At 47.3% G+C, this 22,279-nt stretch overlaps 1 protein-coding gene across 9 annotated transcripts in view; it reads right to left on the bottom strand.

The window, feature by feature from the left end:
• Positions 1–22,279, bottom strand: part of IRAG1 (inositol 1,4,5-triphosphate receptor associated 1) — a 125,596-nt gene that overhangs the window by 69,060 nt on the left and 34,257 nt on the right. For 4 of the 9 annotated variants that reach the window (XM_050757396.1, XM_050757397.1, XM_050757398.1 and 1 more), the window contains exon 2: positions 15,140–15,297. The exons of 3 other annotated variants lie outside the window; for them this stretch is intronic. In XM_050757396.1, the coding sequence (XP_050613353.1) occupies positions 15,140–15,297 (158 nt within the window). Of the gene's footprint in view, positions 1–15,139; positions 15,353–22,279 lie in introns of those variants that run through there. 2 more of the 9 variants (XM_050757399.1, XM_050757394.1) reach the window with 1 other exon arrangement.

Here is a 22,279-nt window from a genome sequence, read left to right as displayed (position 1 = left end):
CAAAGATGTTAGAGGACAGGATTCGGCCAAAGGGAATAGCATTAGCAAAAGGCATTACTGGGAATCAGGGATTTGTTAGTGTAGCTGTTGCAGGTGCATGGACTATGACATGTGAGATAGGAGAGGTCAGGGCTGGGGGAAATGTGAAACTACAATAAGAGATTGAGCCAGCTTCTGAAGGACCTTGAAGCTACTCTAATGAGTTTGGTCTTTATGGTTTTGGAGATGGGAAGTCCTGAAGGTTAGGCTTGAGAATAGCTTAACTACCCAAAGGGAAATACAGAAATGTTGACAGCAGATCATCCATGCATCCCTCTATTCATACTGGTTGAGATGACAGAAGAGGCCCAGTTATTAGAATATCCATCATCCCCTATAGGAATTCTGAGGAGTTCCCTGGTAAATTGGAGCTGTGTCACTCTCCATTTGGAAACCTAGAGTTGGCCAAGAGGGAGTGACGAGAAGTCGGCATGGTGCTTGTGGCTGAAACCAAGACTGGCTGACCTGTCCTCATGACCCCAGAGCTCCGGTCCCTCCGAGGACAGATACCCATGCTTCTGTCAAGGACTCCAAGGACTCCCCCTAGAAGAGACATCCAGGGAGTTTTCTAAAAAGCAACAACTCATTCTCTGGATAGTATGCCTTGAGGGGCTGGTGACAAGCTTGTCCTCCTGTGGCTTTATCCCTCCGTTCCTATAAGGGTACAATGGCCAAAGGCCTGCTCTGTCTCACAGGAAGATTATGCAAGTAAAAAGAAATGACGAATGTGTATACACTTTGGTAAGTGTCATATGGTCTATAAGTACCCTTGAGTCATGATCATTATTAAAATTAACGGTGGTTCTATTCAAGGTGAGCCAGTTTTTCCCATCTTTTGTCCAGTGGGCTCCCTTGGTGGGAGGCCAGCAAGCAGCAGAGAAGCTGGGGATTTCCAGGGGACCAGAAGGGAGGTGGAACAATGATCTGGGGCCCTGAGGACATGCAGTGGAACAGTATTCACATGGGCTGGGGAGGTTAAGAAGGGGAAGCAGCGTGTCAAATGGCAGGTGGCCAGATAGAGGGGGCAGCAGGCAGGGCCAGGGGCAGGTGCCAAGCTTAATGGGAGAGCCAGGGAAGAAGAAGGAATAGGGAATTTTCTACTGTGTGGGTTTTTTTCTGGTGAGTAGGAAGAGCTGAAGTCTTTCCAGAGGAATCTCTTCACATCATTAAAAGGGAGTAGCATTAGCAAAAGGCATTACTGGGAATCAGGGATTTGTCAGTGTTTCTGGCAGGTGTGATCTCTTGGATGTCAATTGAGATGAGCATCCTCTGACACATATTCTGAGCTCAGAGGTGCAAATTAGAGACCCATGTGCCTGTTTGCTAGCAGTGTTTACAAGTTTTTAAATTAGTTATCAATGTTCCATAATTGTAAGAATTCACATAAAGGTCTGGATAGCCTGCTTTTCCTTAAACTGAAAGATCAAACAATCTTGGGCCCACATTTCTGCAGAGTAACCCGGTTTGAGCTATCCTAAATTGGCTTCCTTCAGTGATTTGTGCTCAAAGGCATCTGAGTTACTGCCCTGTGTCATGTAGTTTTCATCCTGGCCTGGTTTTCTAGAGCACAGGAGGTTTGTGCTTAAAATCTCTCCCGCCCACATCATCTGGGCAGCCTCATGCCTATCACCATGGGAACGCCAATGGAAACTCTGACTGTGCTTATAGCATGCATGGGCTTCTTTCCCTGGATTTTATTCTGACCGTGAAAATTTGAGCTCTGAAAGTTGCCTTTTTCATGTCTGTCATATTTAGAGAATTTCTTTCTTGTATGAGTCCTCTGATGAACAAGAAGAAATGCATTTTGGCTAAAATATCATTTTTACGTGCATTCTATCATATGGCTTCTACCACCCCTTGTGGTGGGGCTTTACAAACTCCTGGCATGCATTGATGAGGATGAGCTATTTAAAGTGGCAGGAGGGCCAAGCGTGAGCTAACTCCATGTTGTAGTCTGAAAAAATAATTGTGGTGGTATTAGGAGAGTTACAGTATGTATCCATTTCTAAGAGTTTCATATATTCAGGCTACAAAATAAGTAAAATACATATTTTATTTTATTTATTTATTTATTTTGAGATGGAGTCTCACTCTGTCTCCCAGGCTGGAGTGCAGTGGCATGATCTCGGCTCACTGCAACCTCTGCCTCCTGGTCAAGCAGTTCTCATGCCTCAGCCTCCCGAGTAGCTGAAACTATAGGCATGCACCACCATGCCCAGCTAATTTTTATATTTTTAGTAGAGATGGGGTTTCACCGTATGGGTCAGGCTGGTCTCCAACTCCTGGCCTACAGTAATCTGCCCACCTTGGCCTCCTAAAGTGCTGGGATTACAGGTGTGAGCCACCACCCCTGGCCTTTGTTTATTTATTTTTAATCTTATTGACACTATCTACTTCTCAAAGCGATTTAAAGTAACCAACAATAAAATATAAGACATGAAAACATGAGACTATATAAATGCGGGAATGATGGATGATTTGACAAACATAAATATCCCGCAGACAAAGAGAAGCTCATGCTCCTAACTGTCTATGATTGGGGGTTGTGGTTAAACTATTTGCCCTGAAACCTAATGAAGCCGTGATCCATGTGGCCCAGTCTCTGAGAAGGCTCGCCTTACAGAACTGTTCAACAGAAACAAAACCAACATAGAAGGAACTTCTTTCTGTACTCTCACCTTTCAAACGACATGGAAGGGGAACAAATCTTCACTCCCATCCTCACCTCTCCTCTGCCTTTTTCTCTTTGCTTCACTTTTCTCATGCCCCGCTCTCTGCTGACTCTTCCCCTGCTTGCCTCGCTGCTCAGATCCTCTGTCTACCTTCTCTCTCAATTTCTCCCGCTCCAGCCTTTACTCCCGCAGCTCCATCTAGTTATTTTTTGTGCAGATTGTCTTCATTTGTTCGTATGATTGACTCACAAACATTTACTGAAGAGTCTTGCAGAGCAAAGAACTTCTCGGAGAAGAGAGGGGCACTGGGCTGGCAGTGATCAGATTCTGTTTGGCATCCAAGAAAGGCATGTAGCCTGTGAACACTCCCACATTATTGGACCTTATTCTGTCCATTCATCCAGCAAACATTCATTGAATGCCTGTTGTGGCCAGGGTCTATGCTAGGGTCTGGGGAGACAAAGGTGAACTGGGCAGGCCTCTGCAATGCTTCTCATTCATTAGCATGATGGAATGGGGAGAGAAGGGGAAGTAACCTCCACTGTTATTACTAATAGTGCCCTTGGTGTTGATACCTACCAGGTAAATGGGTACAAGGCACTGGAGTGAGCTGCCTTCCGATAGAAACTTTCTCTGCTTGCTGGCTAATGGCTACTTGAAGCAAAGCTCTTCTAACTGTAGGCACCTCACTGGGGAGGAGGACCAGGAAAGAGGTGCCCACACAAAAAGGCAGAAACAAGCCATGGGTGGCAAGTGCCAAGCATGTAACCGCAGACACTCACAATTCTAAGTGGCTTACAAGGCAGGAAGCATAAAGCAATCAGGGGGAAATCCTCTAATCCCTTGATGGAACATCCTGGAAGGCTCTTCACGCTTGCCTTCTAATGTGTGCAAAATACCCAAGTCATAAAATCATAGTGTTATTTCCCTCATCAGCTCACAGAATCACTGAGCAGGCTCTGGGCGACTTCTCCTTTTCTGCAAAACTGTTTTTGTGGGAACATTCAGGTCTTGTGGGGGCTGTTTTTCACTCTGTCAGGGACTGGGGAGACAGTAATCCAGGAGAGAGTGTGTGGGAAGATTCTAGGGGCCCTCTGGGGTGAATTCTGCCAGATTTTAGTGCAGTGCACACACGTATCCCTGCTCCCATTCTGAGCTGCCAAACACAAGGCAGGCGTTCAAGAAAGCTTGGGAGAACCGTGAGACCAAGTATCACTGGCCAGGCAACTTACTGGCTTAGGGGCTTCCGGGCCTCAGGCTCAGAAGTCACACCACCTTATGGCATACTTTTTAGCTGTATAACCTTGGGCAAGTTACCTTGCCTCTCTGTGCCTCTGCTACCTAATCTGTAATGGAACTATCTCACAGGGTAGTTATAAGAATCAAACAGGTTGATATAGAAATAGGATTTCTGGATAAAGCACAGGATGTCCCTGTTATATTTGAATTTCAAATGTACAACAAATAACTTTTTAGTATAAGTGTGTCTCAAATATTCCATGGACATAACTGTATTATTTCTCTCTCTCTCTCTCTCTCTCTCTCTCCTGAATCTTGCTATGTGCCCAGGCTGGTCTCAAATTTCTGGGCTCAGGTGATCCTCTCACCTGAGTAGCTGGGACTGCAGGTGTGAGCCACCATGTACAGCACATAATCATATTTTCATTTGCCAAATCTGGTAACCCTAGATGGCAAGCCTGTGGAAGGGCACCTAGCACTGAGCAAATGCTCACTAAGCATTAGATGTTATGTTCCCTTATTATTCCCTTTGGGATTGAATTAATGACTTTGGCATTTGGTTTGGAGAAGATTGTTGCTCTTAGTTCTGGGTCTCATCAACCATTTGGAGTTAAATTGGGAGGGTCCAGCATTTCTCCTGCGGCTTCTGACCACATAAGCCCAAGTGATGAAGGACCCACCTCCAAGGCCACCTTCAACTGGCTCCACTCCCTGTCTCACCCTCTGCTTCTCAAACCAATCAATGCCCTTCCTGGGTTACAGACATGGAAGCACAGAAACAAACGTGGCTAGAGGGAAGTGGCAGTTACTCAGGTCCACTGTACGGTGGGCCCTGTCCCAGACCCTCCTTGTGTTCTCACCAAATCCTCCCAGAAACTCAGTGAGTAAACAGGACACCATCTACAAATTGGGGGTGATAATACCTCTGGCACTCATAGAATTGTGAAGAGGAAATGAGAAGATGAAAGTGCAGGCCACGAGTATGGAGTAGAAGATTGATATCTTTCTTTTTTCTCTTCTGCTTTTCTATTTTGATCTCCACTTTATCAATGCAAAAATTGACTTGTCCAGGGCTGTGCCACTTGTAAATAGTGGAAGTGACTGAACACAGGCTGTGTCCTTCCCATGACACCATGCTGCTCTTACAGCTGCATCCCCAGTCTTTGGTCTCACCTCCCTTGGTTCCCGGTGCCCTGCTGGCCTCTGACACTCTTATTCTTCCAAGCTGCACTCTCCTTAGCAGAAGGTACCTCTTCCTCCAGGAAGCCTTCAAACCAGCACGAAGCTGAACACACAGCTGGAGAAAGGGACAGCAGGGACAGAGGATGCCTTTGGTTCACTGCCCTTCTCACTCATCCGTGGGCCCAGTCTCCCTGGGGGTCCATTTCCCTTCCCTGGAATCAGCCAAGCACTGAGGGCTGGGTCATCTCCCAGAAGCTCACCCTCGAATAAGCCAGCAAGCCACATTTTGTTCTCCTTAAATAAATCTTATAGAAACATTTCAATGTTTATTTCACTCATAAATTCTCAGGAATGCACAATAGTTTTCCTAACTGCCTGGGCACAGGGATAAATATAGGCCAGTGTCATAGATGGGAATATTAGCTTCCTTTCCCCAGAGTCACACGGCTAGGCTCAGGCTAGGAAACCGTAAGGAATAGCCCCAGCCCCAGCTCCAGTCCACTCCAGCACAGGAAGGCATTGGGGGTTTAGATCCTGTAGATGGGCACTGGCAGATAGCCCAGGAGAGGAGGACCCGCTGGGAGGCAACGCGGGCTAGTGAAGAAGTCCGGTAGGCCTAGACCAGAATCCCACCTGGGTGACCTTGGGCAAGTTACTAGTTACCAAACTTCTCTTTCATGGTCTAAAACATTATATAGAGCTAATAATCACTATTCTCTAGGCTTGTTTTAAGTATTAAATGAGAGAAAGCAATAATAATGACAGTGAAGGTGCTGGTGGTGAGTGGGCACTGTGAGACTGTATCCCCAGATCCCTGTCTTATAGCCTGGAGGGCAAACAGGGACTGCCTTGGTAGAGAGGAGATCCAGCAGCAAAAGCAGCCAGTGCTCTTACAATAGGATAAAAGGACTCTCTGGGCCGGGCGTGGTGGTTCACACCTGTAATCCCAGCACTCTGGGAGGCCAAGGTGGGTGGATCACAAGGTCAGGAGATCGAGACCATCCTGGCTAACACAGTGAAACTTCGTCTCTACTAAAAATACAAAAACAAAATTAGCCGGGCATGGTGGTGGTCACCTGTATTCCCAGCTACTTGGGAGGCTGAGGTGGGAGAATGGTGTAAACCCCGGAGGTGGAGCTTACAGTGAGCCAAGATCACACCACTGCACTCCAACCTGGGTGACAGAGCGAGACTCCATTTCAAAATAATAATAATAATAATAATAATCTCTGGGGACTTGAAAGAAAATTATTATCCCAGCGGCAAGTCCTAGGGGCACAGGAGAGAGCAGAAGTGACTCTGCTGAGGTCTGCTGGACATGGGACTCCTCCCTGCCAAGCACAGAGGGCCAGTTCCCTGGCTCCCCGAAGGCTCCACGGTGTCCTCCCTTGCACCAAGGGCCTGCCCTGCCTCTGGTGGATCCTCTTTCCTGCCATTGTGCATTTATTTCTAGAAGTCAGGGATAAAGAACAACTGCCTTGTTGATCACTGTTTTTACTCTCATGCCAACAGACTCTGGGAGTGTGGAAAAGCACACAATGTGTGTTAGCTTTATTCCAAGGAGAGTAACTCAGCTAATAGTTCATCCATCATATCTTCTATCCTCCCTTCCTTCCTCCCTTCCTAACACTACTCCACCCTCCATTTATTCTGCTTCTTAACGCAGTCATTTAATTATCTAGCCAGCCAATTATCTACCCAACCTATCACAACACAATCAAGCATCCATCCACCTTTCTACCTATCCCTCCCTCCCTCCCTCCCTCCTTCCCTGAGCTCCCACCGCAAGCTGGAGCCTATGCTTATGGGTGGAGATACACATGTGAAAGGCACAGTCTGTGGCCCCCAAGTAGCTCACACATAGCCCGATGTGGGGAGACAGAAAAACAAACAACAGCAATCTGTTTCATTTGCTTACAATAGGAACTAAGGGAAAATAATTGGAATATGCATTTCTGACTGTCCGTAACCATCAACATTTCTAAAACACTTTTTGCCTTGTTTTAGGCACCTCCACAGCTAAATTCTCACAGCTCTTACCCTGTGACCAGAACCACTAGAGGCCAGCCTGGTGGAACTGTCCTCTTGAGCTCTTTTTCATAAGGATGGGGCATCAAGCACCTGCTTCCCATGCCTGGGGCCTCTGGTGTCCTTGCCAGGGCCAGGAAAGGAAGGACAACCTGGCAGGATGACATCAGCAGGAAACTTGAGTTTGAATCTCCATTTGACCATAGCACAGCTAGGTGATCTTTGACAATTACATAAACTCTCAGAGACTCCATTTCTTCATTTATAAAATAGAGATAATAATATCTACCTTGGAGGGATTAGACCACGTACCAGGTGCCCAGTATTTGCTACCATTATCTTGTATACCAGATACTAATATTTTACTGATAATTTATTTTATTTTATTGAAGGCCTTAATTGAGGCTGTTCTTGCACAGGATGTGATAAGTGGAAATGAACTCAGAATATGAATTCAGAATCCTCGATGGAAGCATCCAAGTACTTCCTGGTTTCTGGTGATTACAGTGCCCTTACCTGCCTCAGTTTTCTCATCTATAAAGTGGGATAACAGTCATGCCTGTGTCTTGGAGTTGTTGTGAGTTGTTATGTGTAAAGTGCCTAGAGCAGTGCCTGGCACATGGGAGGCACCGTATGAGGGTTCTCACTGGGAAAGTTGGGGGGCAAGGGGATCCCTACTCTACACAGTCCTTACCAGGTTCCAGGTGTTTTACATGCTTTGTCTGTTTCTTCTTCTTCTCATTCCTGACAGATAATTGGTCCTTTGGGTCATATGACTTTTCTCCAGTGGGGGAGCGCACACGGTTCCCAAGGAGTTTCCAGGGAGGTATAGGCAGAACCTCTCTGTTGGCCAGTGAGGACAGGGCTTGAATAGCCAAAAGGAGTCAAATGGATAGAGAAGTTGGCAATCTGCCTTCAGCAGTAAAGTATATGGCTAAACTCGAGATATTCCCATAGACAGCACAGAACAAGGCTTCTCCAGGTCCTGATGGGAGAAGGCCGTGGGAGAACATAAGAGCAAATTGGATCTGACAGAACTGGCATTTGGTAGTAAATCTACCAGGAAGTGAGCTTCCTAAGAGCAGGACCTTAGTTAGTTAATGCTCAATAAACATTTGTTGAGCAAAATTCAATAAACATTGACTGAGTAAATGTACTTCATTTCCTCAATTCCATATTTATTGAGTGCCTACCATGTGTAAGTGAATAGTCATCCCTTGCCTCTGTGCTCAAGCTCTATTGCACATAATGGGGTATTTTTGGAATAGAAATAAGAAAACAATTAATTATAGCCCATTTCCTCAGCTTACAACCATTAGACAGTAGAATCAGGCCTTGCTATTTCCTTATTATGTGATTTTCAACAACTGGCTTAACCTTTCCAAGCCTTAGTATCCTCATCTGTGAAATGTACGTAGTCATCACTACCATGTAGGAGTGTGTTCTGAAGGTTAAATGCCTAGAAAACACTATGAACCTGTGTGTTAGTTTCTTTCCCTTCATCTGGATGAGATACCTAACTTCTCTAAATTCACACTTTCATGGGGGTGACTCTCTCTGCTCTGTCTACCTCACAGTGGTTTTGCACTTGCAATGACACATGTGGAAACTTTTTGCAAACTATTTTGTGCTATAGAGACTGAGCACCTCTTGTGAGCTAAGTACTTTGCTCATCACTTTATATATACTATTCTGATCATTAAAGTCAAGCTGACTGGGTTTGAATTTAGCCTCAGTCACTTCCTTAGCTATGTTACTGCATATTACTCTTCTGTGTTTAAATTCTTTATCTGTTAGTGGGAATGCTAATAGTATTCCCAGGAGTATTGTCAGAATTAGGTGAGATGATGTAACATACAAAACAAGCCTAATATGGTGCCTGGCACATAGTGAGTTCTCCATAAAGGTTAGCTGTTGTTAGTGGCTATTCCTATAACTCTTAGTTTCTAGATAAGGAAACTGGGGCAAGGTGAATCACTTATCCAAGGTAGCAGTCAAGGATGTGAAGCCTAAGTTCTTCCTGCTCTGCCATGCTGCTTCTACCTCACATTCCTATGAGCCTTTCCTGTACCTTCTGGAACTTCCGGCTGCTTGGTCATCCTCCTCTTCTAAAAGGACAGATGGGTTGACTCTGAGCCCAGCCCACTGACAGAGGATGTAAGCCAGGAAAGGCCTCCTACAACCTTGCTCACTATTTTTACTCTCATGCCAACAGACTTTGGGAGTGTGGAAAAGCACACAATATGTGTTAGCTTTATTCCAAGGAGAGTAACTTTATTCCAAGGAGAGGATATCTACTATCCTCCCTTCCTCCCTCCCTTCCTAACATTAGTCCTCCCTCCATGTCTTCTGCCCTTTAATGCAATCATTTAATCATCTAGCCAGCCAATTATCTACCCAACCCCAGATTTCTTATGGTGGCACTTATGTCAGTCCCCATTTCTGAGCCAAAAGAGGAGGAAGGCTAGCAGCTCCATGGCCAGAGGTTCTAGGTGCTCCACAAGCAGATCCCTTCTTATAAGGGCCACACAAACAGGACTGCTTCTCCAGCGCACACTCCAACCTCATCTTGTTACTTAAAAGTTAGGGGAGGGGTGGGGCGTGGATGCCACTCATCAGTGGAGTGCTGCAGTGACCTTAAGTCACAACAGCTACTGCATAACAGGGCTGAGCATCCATGTCTGCCTAGAGCATCAACGAATGAAACACAACGTAGATGCTCGGGGAGACCCAGAGTGTCTCATGTATGTGGCCTAAACCAGGCAATAGCATGGTGGACTGTGTTTCTAGGAGTCGACGTGCCCTTCCCCTTCCTCAATGTGTCCATGCCCCTTCCTCATTCTTCAGCCAAGCAATCAGACAGCCCACTCAGGTTAAAGTTGGGCTGTTTGATTACCTGGCTGAAGGAGAATGAGGAAGGGGCATAGACAGGCATGTGACATGCAGCTTTGGTTGCTGGCCCCATGAGCTTGTGCTCCCGAAGGGCTGGCAGGCAGAAGGGTGGTGCTTTGGCATTCCCCTGACAGCGAGCTCTGAAGTTGGCCCCTCTGAGGTGAGTGGCTTTGGGAACACAGGACAACGTACTGTTGGCCCAGGTCCCAGAGCTCTCACAGAGGACCCAGGGGCAGTAACAGTGCTCAGTGCAGGGTATGGACTAAGCATGGGCTCTGGGGTCAGGCTGCCCGGGCCCAGATCCTGGGCCTGCCACTTATGAGCCGTGTGACCTTGGAGGAAGGTAGTTAATTTCTCTGTGCCTCAGTTTCCTCAGCTATATAATGGGAATGATAATACCTACCATAAGGCTAATTATAGGTTAAATGAGTTAATACGGTAGACAAGTACCTGGCACAGGGTTAGCTATTATTATTAAGTGGCTTTGTGTGCAATGGAGGTAGGGGAGCAGGGGGAGGTGGTAGGTAGCTGGGGTGCTGGAACTGGTGATATGAAGAGGTGAAGTCTGCTTATGAGTTCACACTGATCTGCCGCTGGGGGCTTCTAAAACCCTTTGGAAGAGGATGGGAGTTGTTCAGGTGGAAGCGAGAGACAATGAAAACTGGGCTCTTTCAGTTAACGTGAGCCTCTTTGTACCCTCAGGTTTACAAGGCACTTCTGAGATGCTGCACTGTCCAGGTGAGTCAGCTTCCTACTGTGGCTGCTCGTCACAGTCCAGGAAATCATCCAGGCCTAGGTAAGATTGCATCTGGAGCCTGGGGCCAGGTCCGGGACCCTACAGTGAGGGGGAGGTGGGCTGGTATGTGTCCTGAGCGGAGGTTAGGAAGGCTCTGAACACTGTCATGGGAGCAAATACTGAAGAAACTAGAGAAAAAGAGACTCTGGGAAGACTCAGAACTGCCTTCCTGCATCTGTAGGATTTCACCCCACTATAGGTTGTATGGAGGGCAGAACCAAGGGAGAGTCTTAGGGGAGGCAGATTCCAGCTTGACCAGGACAGAGCTGGCCAACCAGTGCACAGGCTTCCTTGGGAGGTGGTGAGCTTTTCATTATAGAAATATTCCTACAGATTCCTACACCAGGCCCAGTGGTACATGCCTGTAATCCCAGGACTTTGGGAGGCCGAGGTGGGCAGATCACTTTAGGCCAGGAGTTCGAGACCAGCCTGGCCAACATGGCGAAACCCCATCTCTACTAAAAATACAAAAATTAGCCAGGCATAGTGGTGCAGGCCTGTAGTCCTGGTTACTAGGGAGGCTGAGGCATGAGAATCACTTGAACCTGGGAGACGGAGGTTGCAGTGAGCCGAGATTACACCACTGCACTCCAGCCTGGGTGACAGAGCAAGACTCCATCTCAAAAATAAAAAGATATATTCCTATGGATCCCTGAGACCTACCTCAAGAGATTCCAATTCAGTAGGTCTTGGATGGCTGAGGAATCTGGTATTCAAAAAATTCCCAGGGTGACTGAGTGGGGTTCACATTATAGAGAGCTTTGCCTGCCTACGCAGAGCTTAGATGTGACCTGGGATTCTTCTAGCACTGGCAGTCTGTCATTCTGTGGTCCCCTAAGGTCCCACGCTTGTGTCCTGACAGCGTCTATTCCTGCTAGAACCCCTTGGCTACAAACTCTTCCCTTTGAGTCTCTCCCTGTTCAAGGGCCAGTGCAGAAAACCCCACTCAGGACATAGCCTTGCAGAGTACATCGTTGCGGGGCTTTTTTTGTGTGGTATTTGATTGCAGCTTCTGATTAAGGACCTGAAGGGTATGTCTGTCTGTGCATGCATGTGTATCTGCGCATGTGTCTGTGTGTGTGTATGTGTGTGTACGTGCAGAAAGAGAAACACGATCTAGTCCTACAGATTTTGTGTTTGTATGTGAGAAGGCCTCGGCTAGTGCTCATGCCAGTGATGGGAAATAGGGGCTGGGACCTGAGGAATCACAAGTAGGGCTGGACCCCGGGGAGCTGTAAACTTAGAGGGATGCTCTGTTCTTTACCTGCTTCACAGACTGGGAATTCGGGCAGGATTGGGACTTCCAGCCGAGTCATCCTGGCCAACCCCGCTTCCTTGGCTCCCTGGCCTCAGATGCTCCTAGGGACTCAGGTTCCAACCCCCTGAAGGCTCCAGGCCAGCTCCTGAGGCCTGACCCTCCCGAGGCCGTGACTACCTGAGAAACCCAATGTGGGTTGTCTGGTGGGTGCAATAGTGGGAGAAGCACTTTACCCACCATGCCTGGTTGCCTTCTGAAAAGCTTTGAAATGCCCAGGGCAAGGCAGTAAGGGAAGAGGGCAAAAGAAAGTTGAGTTTGATGTGGACTTTGGTTGGGGAGTCTAAACTGCCCCAGCTTCATGGTCCCTCAGGCTATAGAAGGCACTTGAGGGCTGGGCTGAACAGGCAGAGTCCAGGAGGCAGCAACTAACCCTTGTACTGGGTAACACACAAGAAACCAGCAGCACGGCAAAGTTGACAGACTTGGTTTCAAGTTTCTTGGCCAAGACAAGGTCTCTTGACCAGAACGTAGAGGAGCTGGGATTGAAGCCCAGCTTGGTATGACTGCACAGTTTATATTCTTAAATCCTGTGCTACATGTCCTCCCTGATAGGATCTAGGCCTCCCAGCTCCCGGCTCCCCTGAATTCCTCCTGGCCTTCCTAATCATCATGGTTTCAAAATGCTCATAGGTACAGCACCATTAGGTTGGCACGATGCATTTCTAGAGGTTGCCACAATGTGGGGAGGGTTCCATGAGCCTGCCTGCCACGAAATTGAGAGTAAGGGATATCTGATTGGCTAGTGGGAGCTCCAAATTCCAGTTCCCCACAAGTTCAGTCTCCCTGTGACCCTGAGCCAGAACCAGACTCTTATTAAATAATGGATGGTCTCTGAAGACCCTTCAAGTGCCATGATTCTCTCTGCGCTCATGGGAAATCAAGACTATAGACAGAATGTTTGCAGGTACTGATAGCTTCTGCGTTATTGGGGCCCAGCAGAAGGACCCCTGAGGGAAGAATGCATGAGGGAACATTATTTTTACAAATGGGTAGATTCTTAGTGAATATTCTCAAGTTATGATTACATTTGTTTTCTTACACATTACAACTCTGGGAACTTAAATAATAAACACTTTAAAAAGAATGGCCCTTTGGATCTCCATATCCCAAACCCATAGGATCAAGATATTGTAGAACTTGGCAGTCTTATGGGTGGGGAGATGCCCTTCCCTTGAATGTCTAAGTGACAGGTGTTTATGTTGTCTGTTTTGTGTTTCCTGAGGATATACTTTGAAAGAACTTTTAATTATAAAGCTTTGTAACCAGGAAGAACTTAACTCAATATAAAAGCCTGTCTTCATTGACAGCAGAGGTGCATCTTTGCTGGTCTTTCATTATCTTATATTTTAGGAATGCTTTTATTCTTGGGGCAGCTGTTTGGGGGAGTTGCCCAGGATGTAGGAGCTAGATTTTGCCTGAGAATCTGATTCAAGGGCACTACCATTGTTAGTGAAGTGGAAGGGGCCCGGGATGGTCATTTTCAGAGGAGTCCAGGGTAAGGAAATAGGGATGCTAAGGAGACAGAGGCCAAGAAAGTCACGGCCTGAGGGTCTGGAAGCAGTCGCCTTTGAACGCAGTTGTGAGTGTCTTGTCTCCTTTCCTTAATCCCTAAGCTTTTGGAACTTGGCACCCTCCAGCAGCAGGACCCACTATTTCCCAGAATGGGGGCCTGGACTTGATAAAACCCTAGGCTGGGCTGCCTGAGGCTGAAGGGCTAGGAGGTTGGCCCACTGTCACTTAGACATTCAAGGGAAGGAAAACCCCCTCACCCCTAAGGCTGCCAAGTTCTGCAACATCTTAATCCCATGAGTTTGGGATATGGAGCTACAAGGGGCCATTCTTTTCTAAGTATTTACTATCTAAGTTCCCAGAGTCGTAATGTGTCAGAAAACATATGCCATCATAACATGAAAATATTCACTAAGAATCTGTCCATTTGTAAAAATAATGCTCCACTCACAGATTCTTCCCTCACTTAACAAGTGTCTATCCCACTGGCTCAGTCAGTTTGGACGACTGTTTGATATAACAGGATAATACCATTTCAATGCAAATCAACTGCAAAGTTCATGAAATCAAAGAAAACAGTGATGGAGAATTTCACATGCAAGGTCTTTGACCAAGGAGATCAGATAGAGCTTATCAATTAAGTGAAGAAAATACAATGAGGATGATGCTCAAATAGGTTCTTCAAAAGGGAATAATTTGAATATTGAGGGATTGAAAGAGATCCTTAGGAAAATGGATGAAGCCCTTAAGTATTATATTAAACAGATAGAGTCTCTTAATTAGGTGCTGTAAAGTAAAATGTGAAGAGGATATTACTATGTGAACAGATCATTTTGCTGGTATAATAAATAAATATACCCACACCAAAATCAACATTTTATTCTTTCTTCAATCTGAAAATTAGTACATAACCTATATTTCGTAATCTGTATAGCTAAAAATAGCTTGTTTTGAATGCCTCATTTGTACAATAAAAATCTCAATGTCCCTTTAAATTAACTTGCTTTCATCATTTCCTTTCTATTATAAAATTTCACTGAAAACCTTTTTTGCTATTTACTATACAATTTTGATCTCCATTTCAAGTGGATTCACTTTAAGTGGCCTTTTCTCGTGCCCACTCCCCTGACATAAGAGGTTCTCAGTGCTAATGGTTCTCATCTAAGTCTTTCCCCAGTTTCAGAGGGAGCCTGCGTGGTTTATAGTTTGGCTTCTGAGGCCTCAGTCAGACACAGCCTAGATGGTTGGTTCTATACTCAGAATATTTGGGGCCTCGGTCAATTCAAACCAACTCAGAGTAATTGGTTCCTCAGTATGGAAGCCACATACCTTCTCCAGGTACCCACTGCAAACTACATGAGCTGTCAGCAAACCCTCTGGCCAGCCTAAGAGCTGTGGCCTCAGCCCAGGGTGCTTGGCTTGGCCCCCAGCCAGGCTAGCTGAGGGCAGAGAGGGGGCACTTACTTGGCCGGCAGGGCTCTGGGCTGCCTGTGGCTCTCCGGGGGGCTCCTCGTCCTCGGGAATGTGGGGCATGGCAGCCTCCTGCTGGGAGTGGCCACGTGTGCCCGGAACCTCCGCTGCGTCAGCCCCAAAGATGCTCCAAGAGGCCTGGGCTCCACAGGCTGGGGAGACGCCAAAAGGACAAGTCAAATCCGTTCCCATCCCTGTCCCAAGCTGGGTTCCATTTCCCGGAGCCACAAGCCACAGTGAGAGCCGGCTTGAGTTTGCATCAACACCGGAGGTCAAACCAGGCTAGGCGAGGGCATTTGGAATTTCATTTCCTCCGGCTCTCTGGCTTTGTTTACAAAGTCAGAGGTGACCTTAGAGATTTTGCATCTAATTTGGTCTTTACAGTAAACACAGCTATCCCAGAAGGGAGAAAAGTGCTTCAAACTCCTCAAAGCTGTAGCTAAAGGAAGATACTCCATTGAGATTAGATTGGCAGTTGTTTACCACTTACTGAGCACCTACTGGGTGCCGGGCCCTGTCCTAGAAGCATCACCATGATCTAATTGAATCCTCAAGATGACCTCTGATGTAGGCATTAATATTCCCATTTTACAGATGAGAGAACTGCCGCAGAGAGTGAAAGTTACTTGCCCCAAATCATACAGAGAACCAATAATTTGAAGCCAGATCTTCCTGATTTTGAGGCTGGGGCTCTTTTTGCTATACCACACAGTGTTCCTCAGCCATGTAGATGGGGAGTAAGGGGTGCTGTTTCCTGACTTCTTCCCTGACACCTCCCCTCATGCTCTTCTTACCCTCAGCACACTCTCTCTCATTTGAGTTCGGCCCTCACGGGGCCTACACCAGCTCTGCTAAAACCTGGAGGCTCAGGCAGGGTGAATTCCGTGTGCCCTGTGCCCACCCCCAGCAACCTTAGATTGACTCCCAGAAGCCAGGCTATCCCCTCCCCATGGTGCAGCAGCCCGGGGCCACTGGGGTCCCAATGCTGATCGGGACTGCAATCAGCACAATCTCATCCACCTCCTACAGTGACTGGCTCAGGGACAGACAATGGACCCAGCCTACATCCATGAGCTTCCAGTAGTGTTCTAGGACCAGATGTTTTCTCCTGCTCTGAGTGGTGGAGTGTGAAGATATGAGACCTGGTGCTACGGACACCATTTTGCTTCCATGAGGAAAGCGAGACAGAATCTAAATGACACACACAGAGGAGGGCAGAGCTAAGGCACCTGCAGAGAAACAGAACTGGAGCCCTGATTAAAGTATGCCTGAAGCCCAAACACTTTCTGGACTAGCCAGTGACACGAACAATTAAGCCTCTTGGTGTTGAAATCACTTTGTGTTGGCTTTTTGTTACTTGTAACTGAAAACATACTCCACTACTCTTTCATGCTTCTTGTCTGTCAAGATGCCTAGGAGTATGATCCTGCCAACAACCCTGAGCCAATGGGTCTAGCTCCTCTGCTTCCTCTTAGAAGAGGTTTCCATAGGGAAAGGCAGGATAGCAATGTCGAAAGAACACAGGCTTTGGAACCGGATATCTGGGTGTGAGTCCTCACTCTGCCACTCACTGGCTATGTGACCTTGGAAAGTTGGCTTCATCTCTGAGTCCCGCTTTTCTTGTTGAAACAGAGATAAGAATGCCTCCTGAGCAGGATGCTCCAAGGATGAAACACACTCACTTCAGAGTAGGTTCCCATAGAAGCCACCTGCATGGGGGTCTGCAGCCCAGGAAGTTTGGCCCAAGTTCCAAGGGCTCTGCCTGGCCTCTCCCCATTGTTAAACTCCCTTTTTCTTCTCTTAGTGGGGTGGGCAATACCTTCAGGGATCTATAGAACTAACAACTGGCCTGGTTCTGCAACTTTTAGAGATTCCCCGAAGGAGCTGCTCCACTGGAGAGTAGATTAAGACCACCGTGCAGATAACATAGGCAGGCGAACTTTGGCTGATGGGACACATGGTGGGTGGGCATGGAGATGAAGGACACTGTCATTTACTGAGCACCAACTGTGTTCCAGGTCCTCTGGGAGGTACTGCTGACTGCTGGAGGCTGTAGGAGGAAGAGCCAGAAAGCCCTGCACCTCCCATAATACTTGGTGTTCTTCCTGTCCTTCAGAAAGGGCTCAGAAAGGCCCTAGAGCCAGAGTGCTGCAGAACAGGCCTGAGCTGCCATCAGCCCAGCTCTGACAGACCCCCCCACTCCCCACCAGCCAACACACATACCTCTAGACTCCTGGACTGGGCTCCTTGAGATAGGCAAGGTGTCAGATTCATCCTAGGTACCCAAAAGATTCAGCAAAGAATGATTGTTGATTTATGTTTAAAGAACTAGGGACTTTGAGTCCCAGGATTGGTCAAGGTGACCGCCATCTTGACTGCTGTCTTTCTCTGTAATGAACAAGTTAGCCCACTCAGCTCTGGAACAGTTAGGGTAACCCCTACTGGTCACCTCAAGAAATCTCAAGTAGAGCATCCATAGAGTCATTCATTCTTTCACTGCCAACACTTTACACCTACTCTACCAGGCCTGTGCCAGGGGCTGGTGACACAAATATGATAATCTTGGCCCTCAAGGAACAGAGTCCAGTGGTAGGAGACACTGGAGAACAGTATAATGGGGTAAATATTTTGAAAGCGAGAAGTTGCAGGACCCCAGAAAAGGGTTGCCTAACTATGGAAACTGGGATGGTGGGACATGATTTTAGCTGATTTTAGCAAATATTTCACATTAGAAATGACGTTTGAGCTGAGCCGTAAACACAAATGCTGAGTGGAATTTCTTGGAGCAGATTAGCTGGGTGTCTAGTGGGGAAGATAAGACAGGATGGGGAGAAGCCATACTGGACAGACTTCACCTGGCTCTTGGGAATGAGAACTATGGGGCCAGGTCATGCTGTCTATGTCTTCCATGCCAAATTCTTACTATATGAATAAACTGAGCATCAGGTTCACCCAAAGGTAAGCTCTGTGATTAATTTCTATCATCTTTACTTGGATTTCAGCAGCAGTGGCATCAGTGGTGCTGGGTAAAGTATTTGGTAACAGGGGTTGAGGGTAGCAAAAGAGTAGCTACAAACCCTGATTCTACTAAAGGAAGTTGGCTACATCTCCTAGGAAACCTTTTTAAGTTATGTGTGATGTATGTACAGGTCCAGGCTGTCTTAACAGGTGTATGGTTTCTAAAACATGGGAGGTGACTATTCCACTTTTCTTTTGTCTTAATCTACACAAAGTATATTGTGCTCTGCCTGTTAAGAAGGATTTAGACAAATTGGGACATGTTTTGAAAACGGGAAGCAGAAGCTAGGAGAACAAAATTTGTGTTTAAAGAGCTAGAGAACTTTAGCCTGGAGAAGAGGAAGTGCAGGGAGAAATAAAAATCTCTTCTCAGATGTTTGGAAAGCATTCATGTGGTTCTACTGTCCCCAAAGAATAGATGTCATAACTAATGACTGAAAGGTCAGATGGCGGCAAGGGACAACCTTCTAGTGGTTGGAACCACCTGAGGATGAAACAGGCTGTTCTTTAAGGTAGTGAGCTCCCCATTCCTTGGAGGGTTCTGGTAAAGGCTGGGACAAGGGTCACAGGATTCCTAACCAGTTCAGGGGCCTTTTCTAACTCTGAATGTCCCTGAAATCCTGGACTCTTTTTAGCTACAGCAAACTGAAAGACCTGACAATTCCATCCCAGGATTCTGGGATTATGGTCTGAAGTCTCATGAGACATATCTCATTTTCTAACCCTCCACTTTCTTTCCTCCACCTCCCTCTCTTCCAAAAAGAGCTTAAGTCAGTCTCTGTGACAGAAAGCAAAATAGAACAAATGAATTAAGTCAGATGTCAGCTGCCACAACATAAAAGTAGAGTGGATGCTGGCTGAGGCCCCACTCTTGACAAGATGGAACCCCAGGCTCCTCAGGGGAAGCCCCAGCAGCCCCGCCTGCCAGGGCCATTCCCACGCTGCTCCTGCCCTGTTTGCTGTCTCTCCCATCCATTATTATAAACTCACTGCTTAAAATAGCAAGGTAAAAGCAGAGTCCCTCCCCCAGGGTGACATCTGGGTTCTGCTGGAGCTTGTGGGCACACGGACCTCACATCCATCACAGCAAAGTTTAGAATATAATCTCCAGGAAGTGGTGATCTAGAGCACCAGCCCATAAAAGGAAAAAATATTTAGCAATGTTTGGTCTCCAAGCTGTTCCTTCTTTAACCCATGTTCAGGGCCCTTCTTGCTGCCTCTCCGGTCTGGTTAAGAAAGGGTTAGGTGGGCCAGAGCCAAGAGCTAATCAGCTCTTATGACTCTACTCATTCTGCCCCCAGCTAGTGCCTAAGTAGAACCTGGCCCATTTTACAGGCCTGGAAACTGAGGTGCAGAGACGGAAACAACTTGACTGGTTCAGCTACCCTTGTATCTGGTGCAAATTTTCCAAGAGACTCTGCTGGGATAACTATCTAATCATTTGTGCAACTGAAGAGGCTAGAAGTTCCTAAACCATATTTAAATATTTTATCTGCCCCGCTCATGAAAGAAAACAAACTAATATGCTTTTGTTCATGCTTGCATTCTTCAGTTATTTCTAAGTTGCCTAGTGAGCATCAGACACTATGCTAGATGTATTTCAAGTGCTATTTTCTTTAACCCCCGTGAGATAGGTTTTATTATTTCCATTTAATATATTAAGGATCTAGGGCTCAAAGAGGTTTCACAAATTGCTCAAGATCACACAGCTAGTAAGTAGCTGGCGAAGGGTTATAATCCAGGCTAGTCTGACGCCTAGGCCCATCATCTTTCCTCTCTTCCACTCTGGCTTCTTCACCAGGAGTTTTGCTTGAGTGTGGCAGAAAAGCCTGCCTCCCAGGGGACGGCTACAGTGAGGCTAAAGATGGTGGGAGGCAGAGGGGAGGAAACAGGACCTACACTTCGGTTGTCGGGCCAGGGGTCTTATGAGGGCTAAAGAGTGGCCTACAGTTTAGCCTGCATGTCCTCTGGAAGGTGATAGCAGCAGGTGGAGGAAGGGGAGGTCAACCCTGCCTTGTAGGCTTCAAAGGCCTTACAGTATCCTAGAAAGCACAGAGCCATCATCAGGACACAGGGTTCAAGAACAGAATTTACAGAGACTATCTCCTTCAGTGCTTTCAGCAACCCTGTGAGATGGGGAGAGTAAGTAGTATTATTATTAACATTAAAATTAGACCCATGTTATAGATGAGGAAACAGAGGCCCAGAGACTTGCCCAATGTCATCACTCATGAATGGCAGTGCTGGGAATTCACTGAATCTGGGTCTGATGCTCCCCTTTCTTGCAGGGCCAACACTATTCTCGGCAGGCAGCAGCAGTCTCTTATCGTGGCCCCAAAGATGCCTCTCCCAGAGCCTTGTGACCTGCCTAGAAGAAACCAAACTCCTCTCTGAAACCACAATATCTCAGGAGCACGGCCTGTAAGCTGAGCGGCTCTCAGATTCTCTCTGTGAATCTCTGAGCATTGAGGGAAGAGCCAAGAAGCCTTTTCGGGAAACAATGGGTTAACCTAGCCTCCACTGACCTTTCTGGAGTGACTCAGTATTCTCAGAAGGGAGTTTTTTTTTGTTCTTCCAGCTTTGAATTTTTGCTTTCATTTTAGCAGCACAAAGAATGTGAAAGAGATTAGGTTGCTATTAATACCACGGGTCGATCTCTAGATGAACAACTGATGGGGGGAATTGTTTGGGGTGACTGCACATGGAGCTCTCTTAGCCCTTCTGCAAATCCAGAGGGTGACGGAGGGGCCACTGGGAGCCCACCAGTCTTACCCATGCACCCGTTTTTACCAATGGGGAACCGAGGCCCAGAGAGGGGCAGGCATGTGACCAAGGCCACACCCACGGGTGAGGGGCAGAGTCAGAGGAGGCCCCAGAGCCCCCACGCCCCGAGCCCGGCTGCTTGCAGCAGCTTTCTGACTTTTCATTTTGACGGTTTTGCTCATAGTAAAGGGTAAGCCATTGTGTCTGTGCTGTGGAAGCAGGTGTCCTTCGGCAGTGGCTCGTCATTGTCCTTACTCTCATGGTCACTCTCGCAGGAGAGAGGATGGTCCCCACAGGAGATCTGCTGAAAGTGCTGAGAGGTGCCTCTGGGGTTGGGCCTGACCAACTGCAGAACTGGGTTCTGCACCTCCATACGTGAGCTGGAGGGGGACCCCGCCTCGGGAAAGCCCCATCCTGCTTCCTAACTTTGGCCTGCTCACGGGGCTTTGTTGCTTTGCAGATTCCGTTCTAATCCTTTCTCTGCCTCTCCCTTGCTGGATAAATCTCCCCTGGCCTCAGTTTCCTTATTTGAAAATGGAGGTAATAGCACCCACCTTTTAGGGTTGTTGTAAGGATTAAATCAGGAAATACATGCAAGCTGCTGGCACATAGAGTACACTCAGCACCCTTGCCATTCTCCAAACAGGGCAACTGAGTTCTCTAAGCACGGCATCAACAAAACCAAGCCCAGGCTCAGAGAAACTCTGGTGTTCATCCTAGTTGGCTCAGAGCTCCCAGATTTGTCTCCTGCAAGTAAAAGAGACTCAGTCCTGGTCTTTGCTGTGGACAGTCCCAGGTCTGTGCTGTGCTCAGTCCCAGGTCCATGATCTTGTCAGTCCCAGGTCTGTGCTGTGCTTGCCCCATGTCTGTGCTGTGCCCAGTTCCAGGTCTGTGCTGTGGTTACCCCATGTCTGTGCTGTACCCAGTCCCAGGTCTGTGCTGTGCTCAGTCCCAGGTCCATGATCTTGTCAGTTCCAGGTCTGTGCTGTGCTCAGTCCCAGGTCTGTGCTGTGGTTACCCCATGTCTGTGCTGTACCCAGTCCAGGTCTGTGCTGTGCTCAGTCCCAGGTCCATGATCTTGTCAGTTCCAGGTCTGTGCTGTGCTCAGTCCCAGGTCTGTGCTGTGGTTACCCCATGTCTGTGCTGTACCCAGTCCCAGGTCTGTGCTGTGGTTGCCCCAGGTCTGTGCTATGCTCAGTCCCAGGTTGGTCTGGTTTCAAAGCCACAGTTCTTTCCACTATCCCTGTACTGATGATGACTCCCTGAAAACAGAGGTTTTCATTCCACAGGTGAGACATGAGGCCTAGCGTGGACTCCCTCCTGGAAGAGGGTCAGCCACAGTGTCTGGCCACG

Source organism: Macaca thibetana, chromosome 14 (assembly GCF_024542745.1).
Source record: "Macaca thibetana thibetana isolate TM-01 chromosome 14, ASM2454274v1, whole genome shotgun sequence".
Taxonomy (NCBI): domain Eukaryota; kingdom Metazoa; phylum Chordata; class Mammalia; order Primates; family Cercopithecidae; genus Macaca; species Macaca thibetana.
Note: the sequence above shows the minus strand (reverse complement) of the source record. Positions and strands in the feature narration are given on the sequence as shown.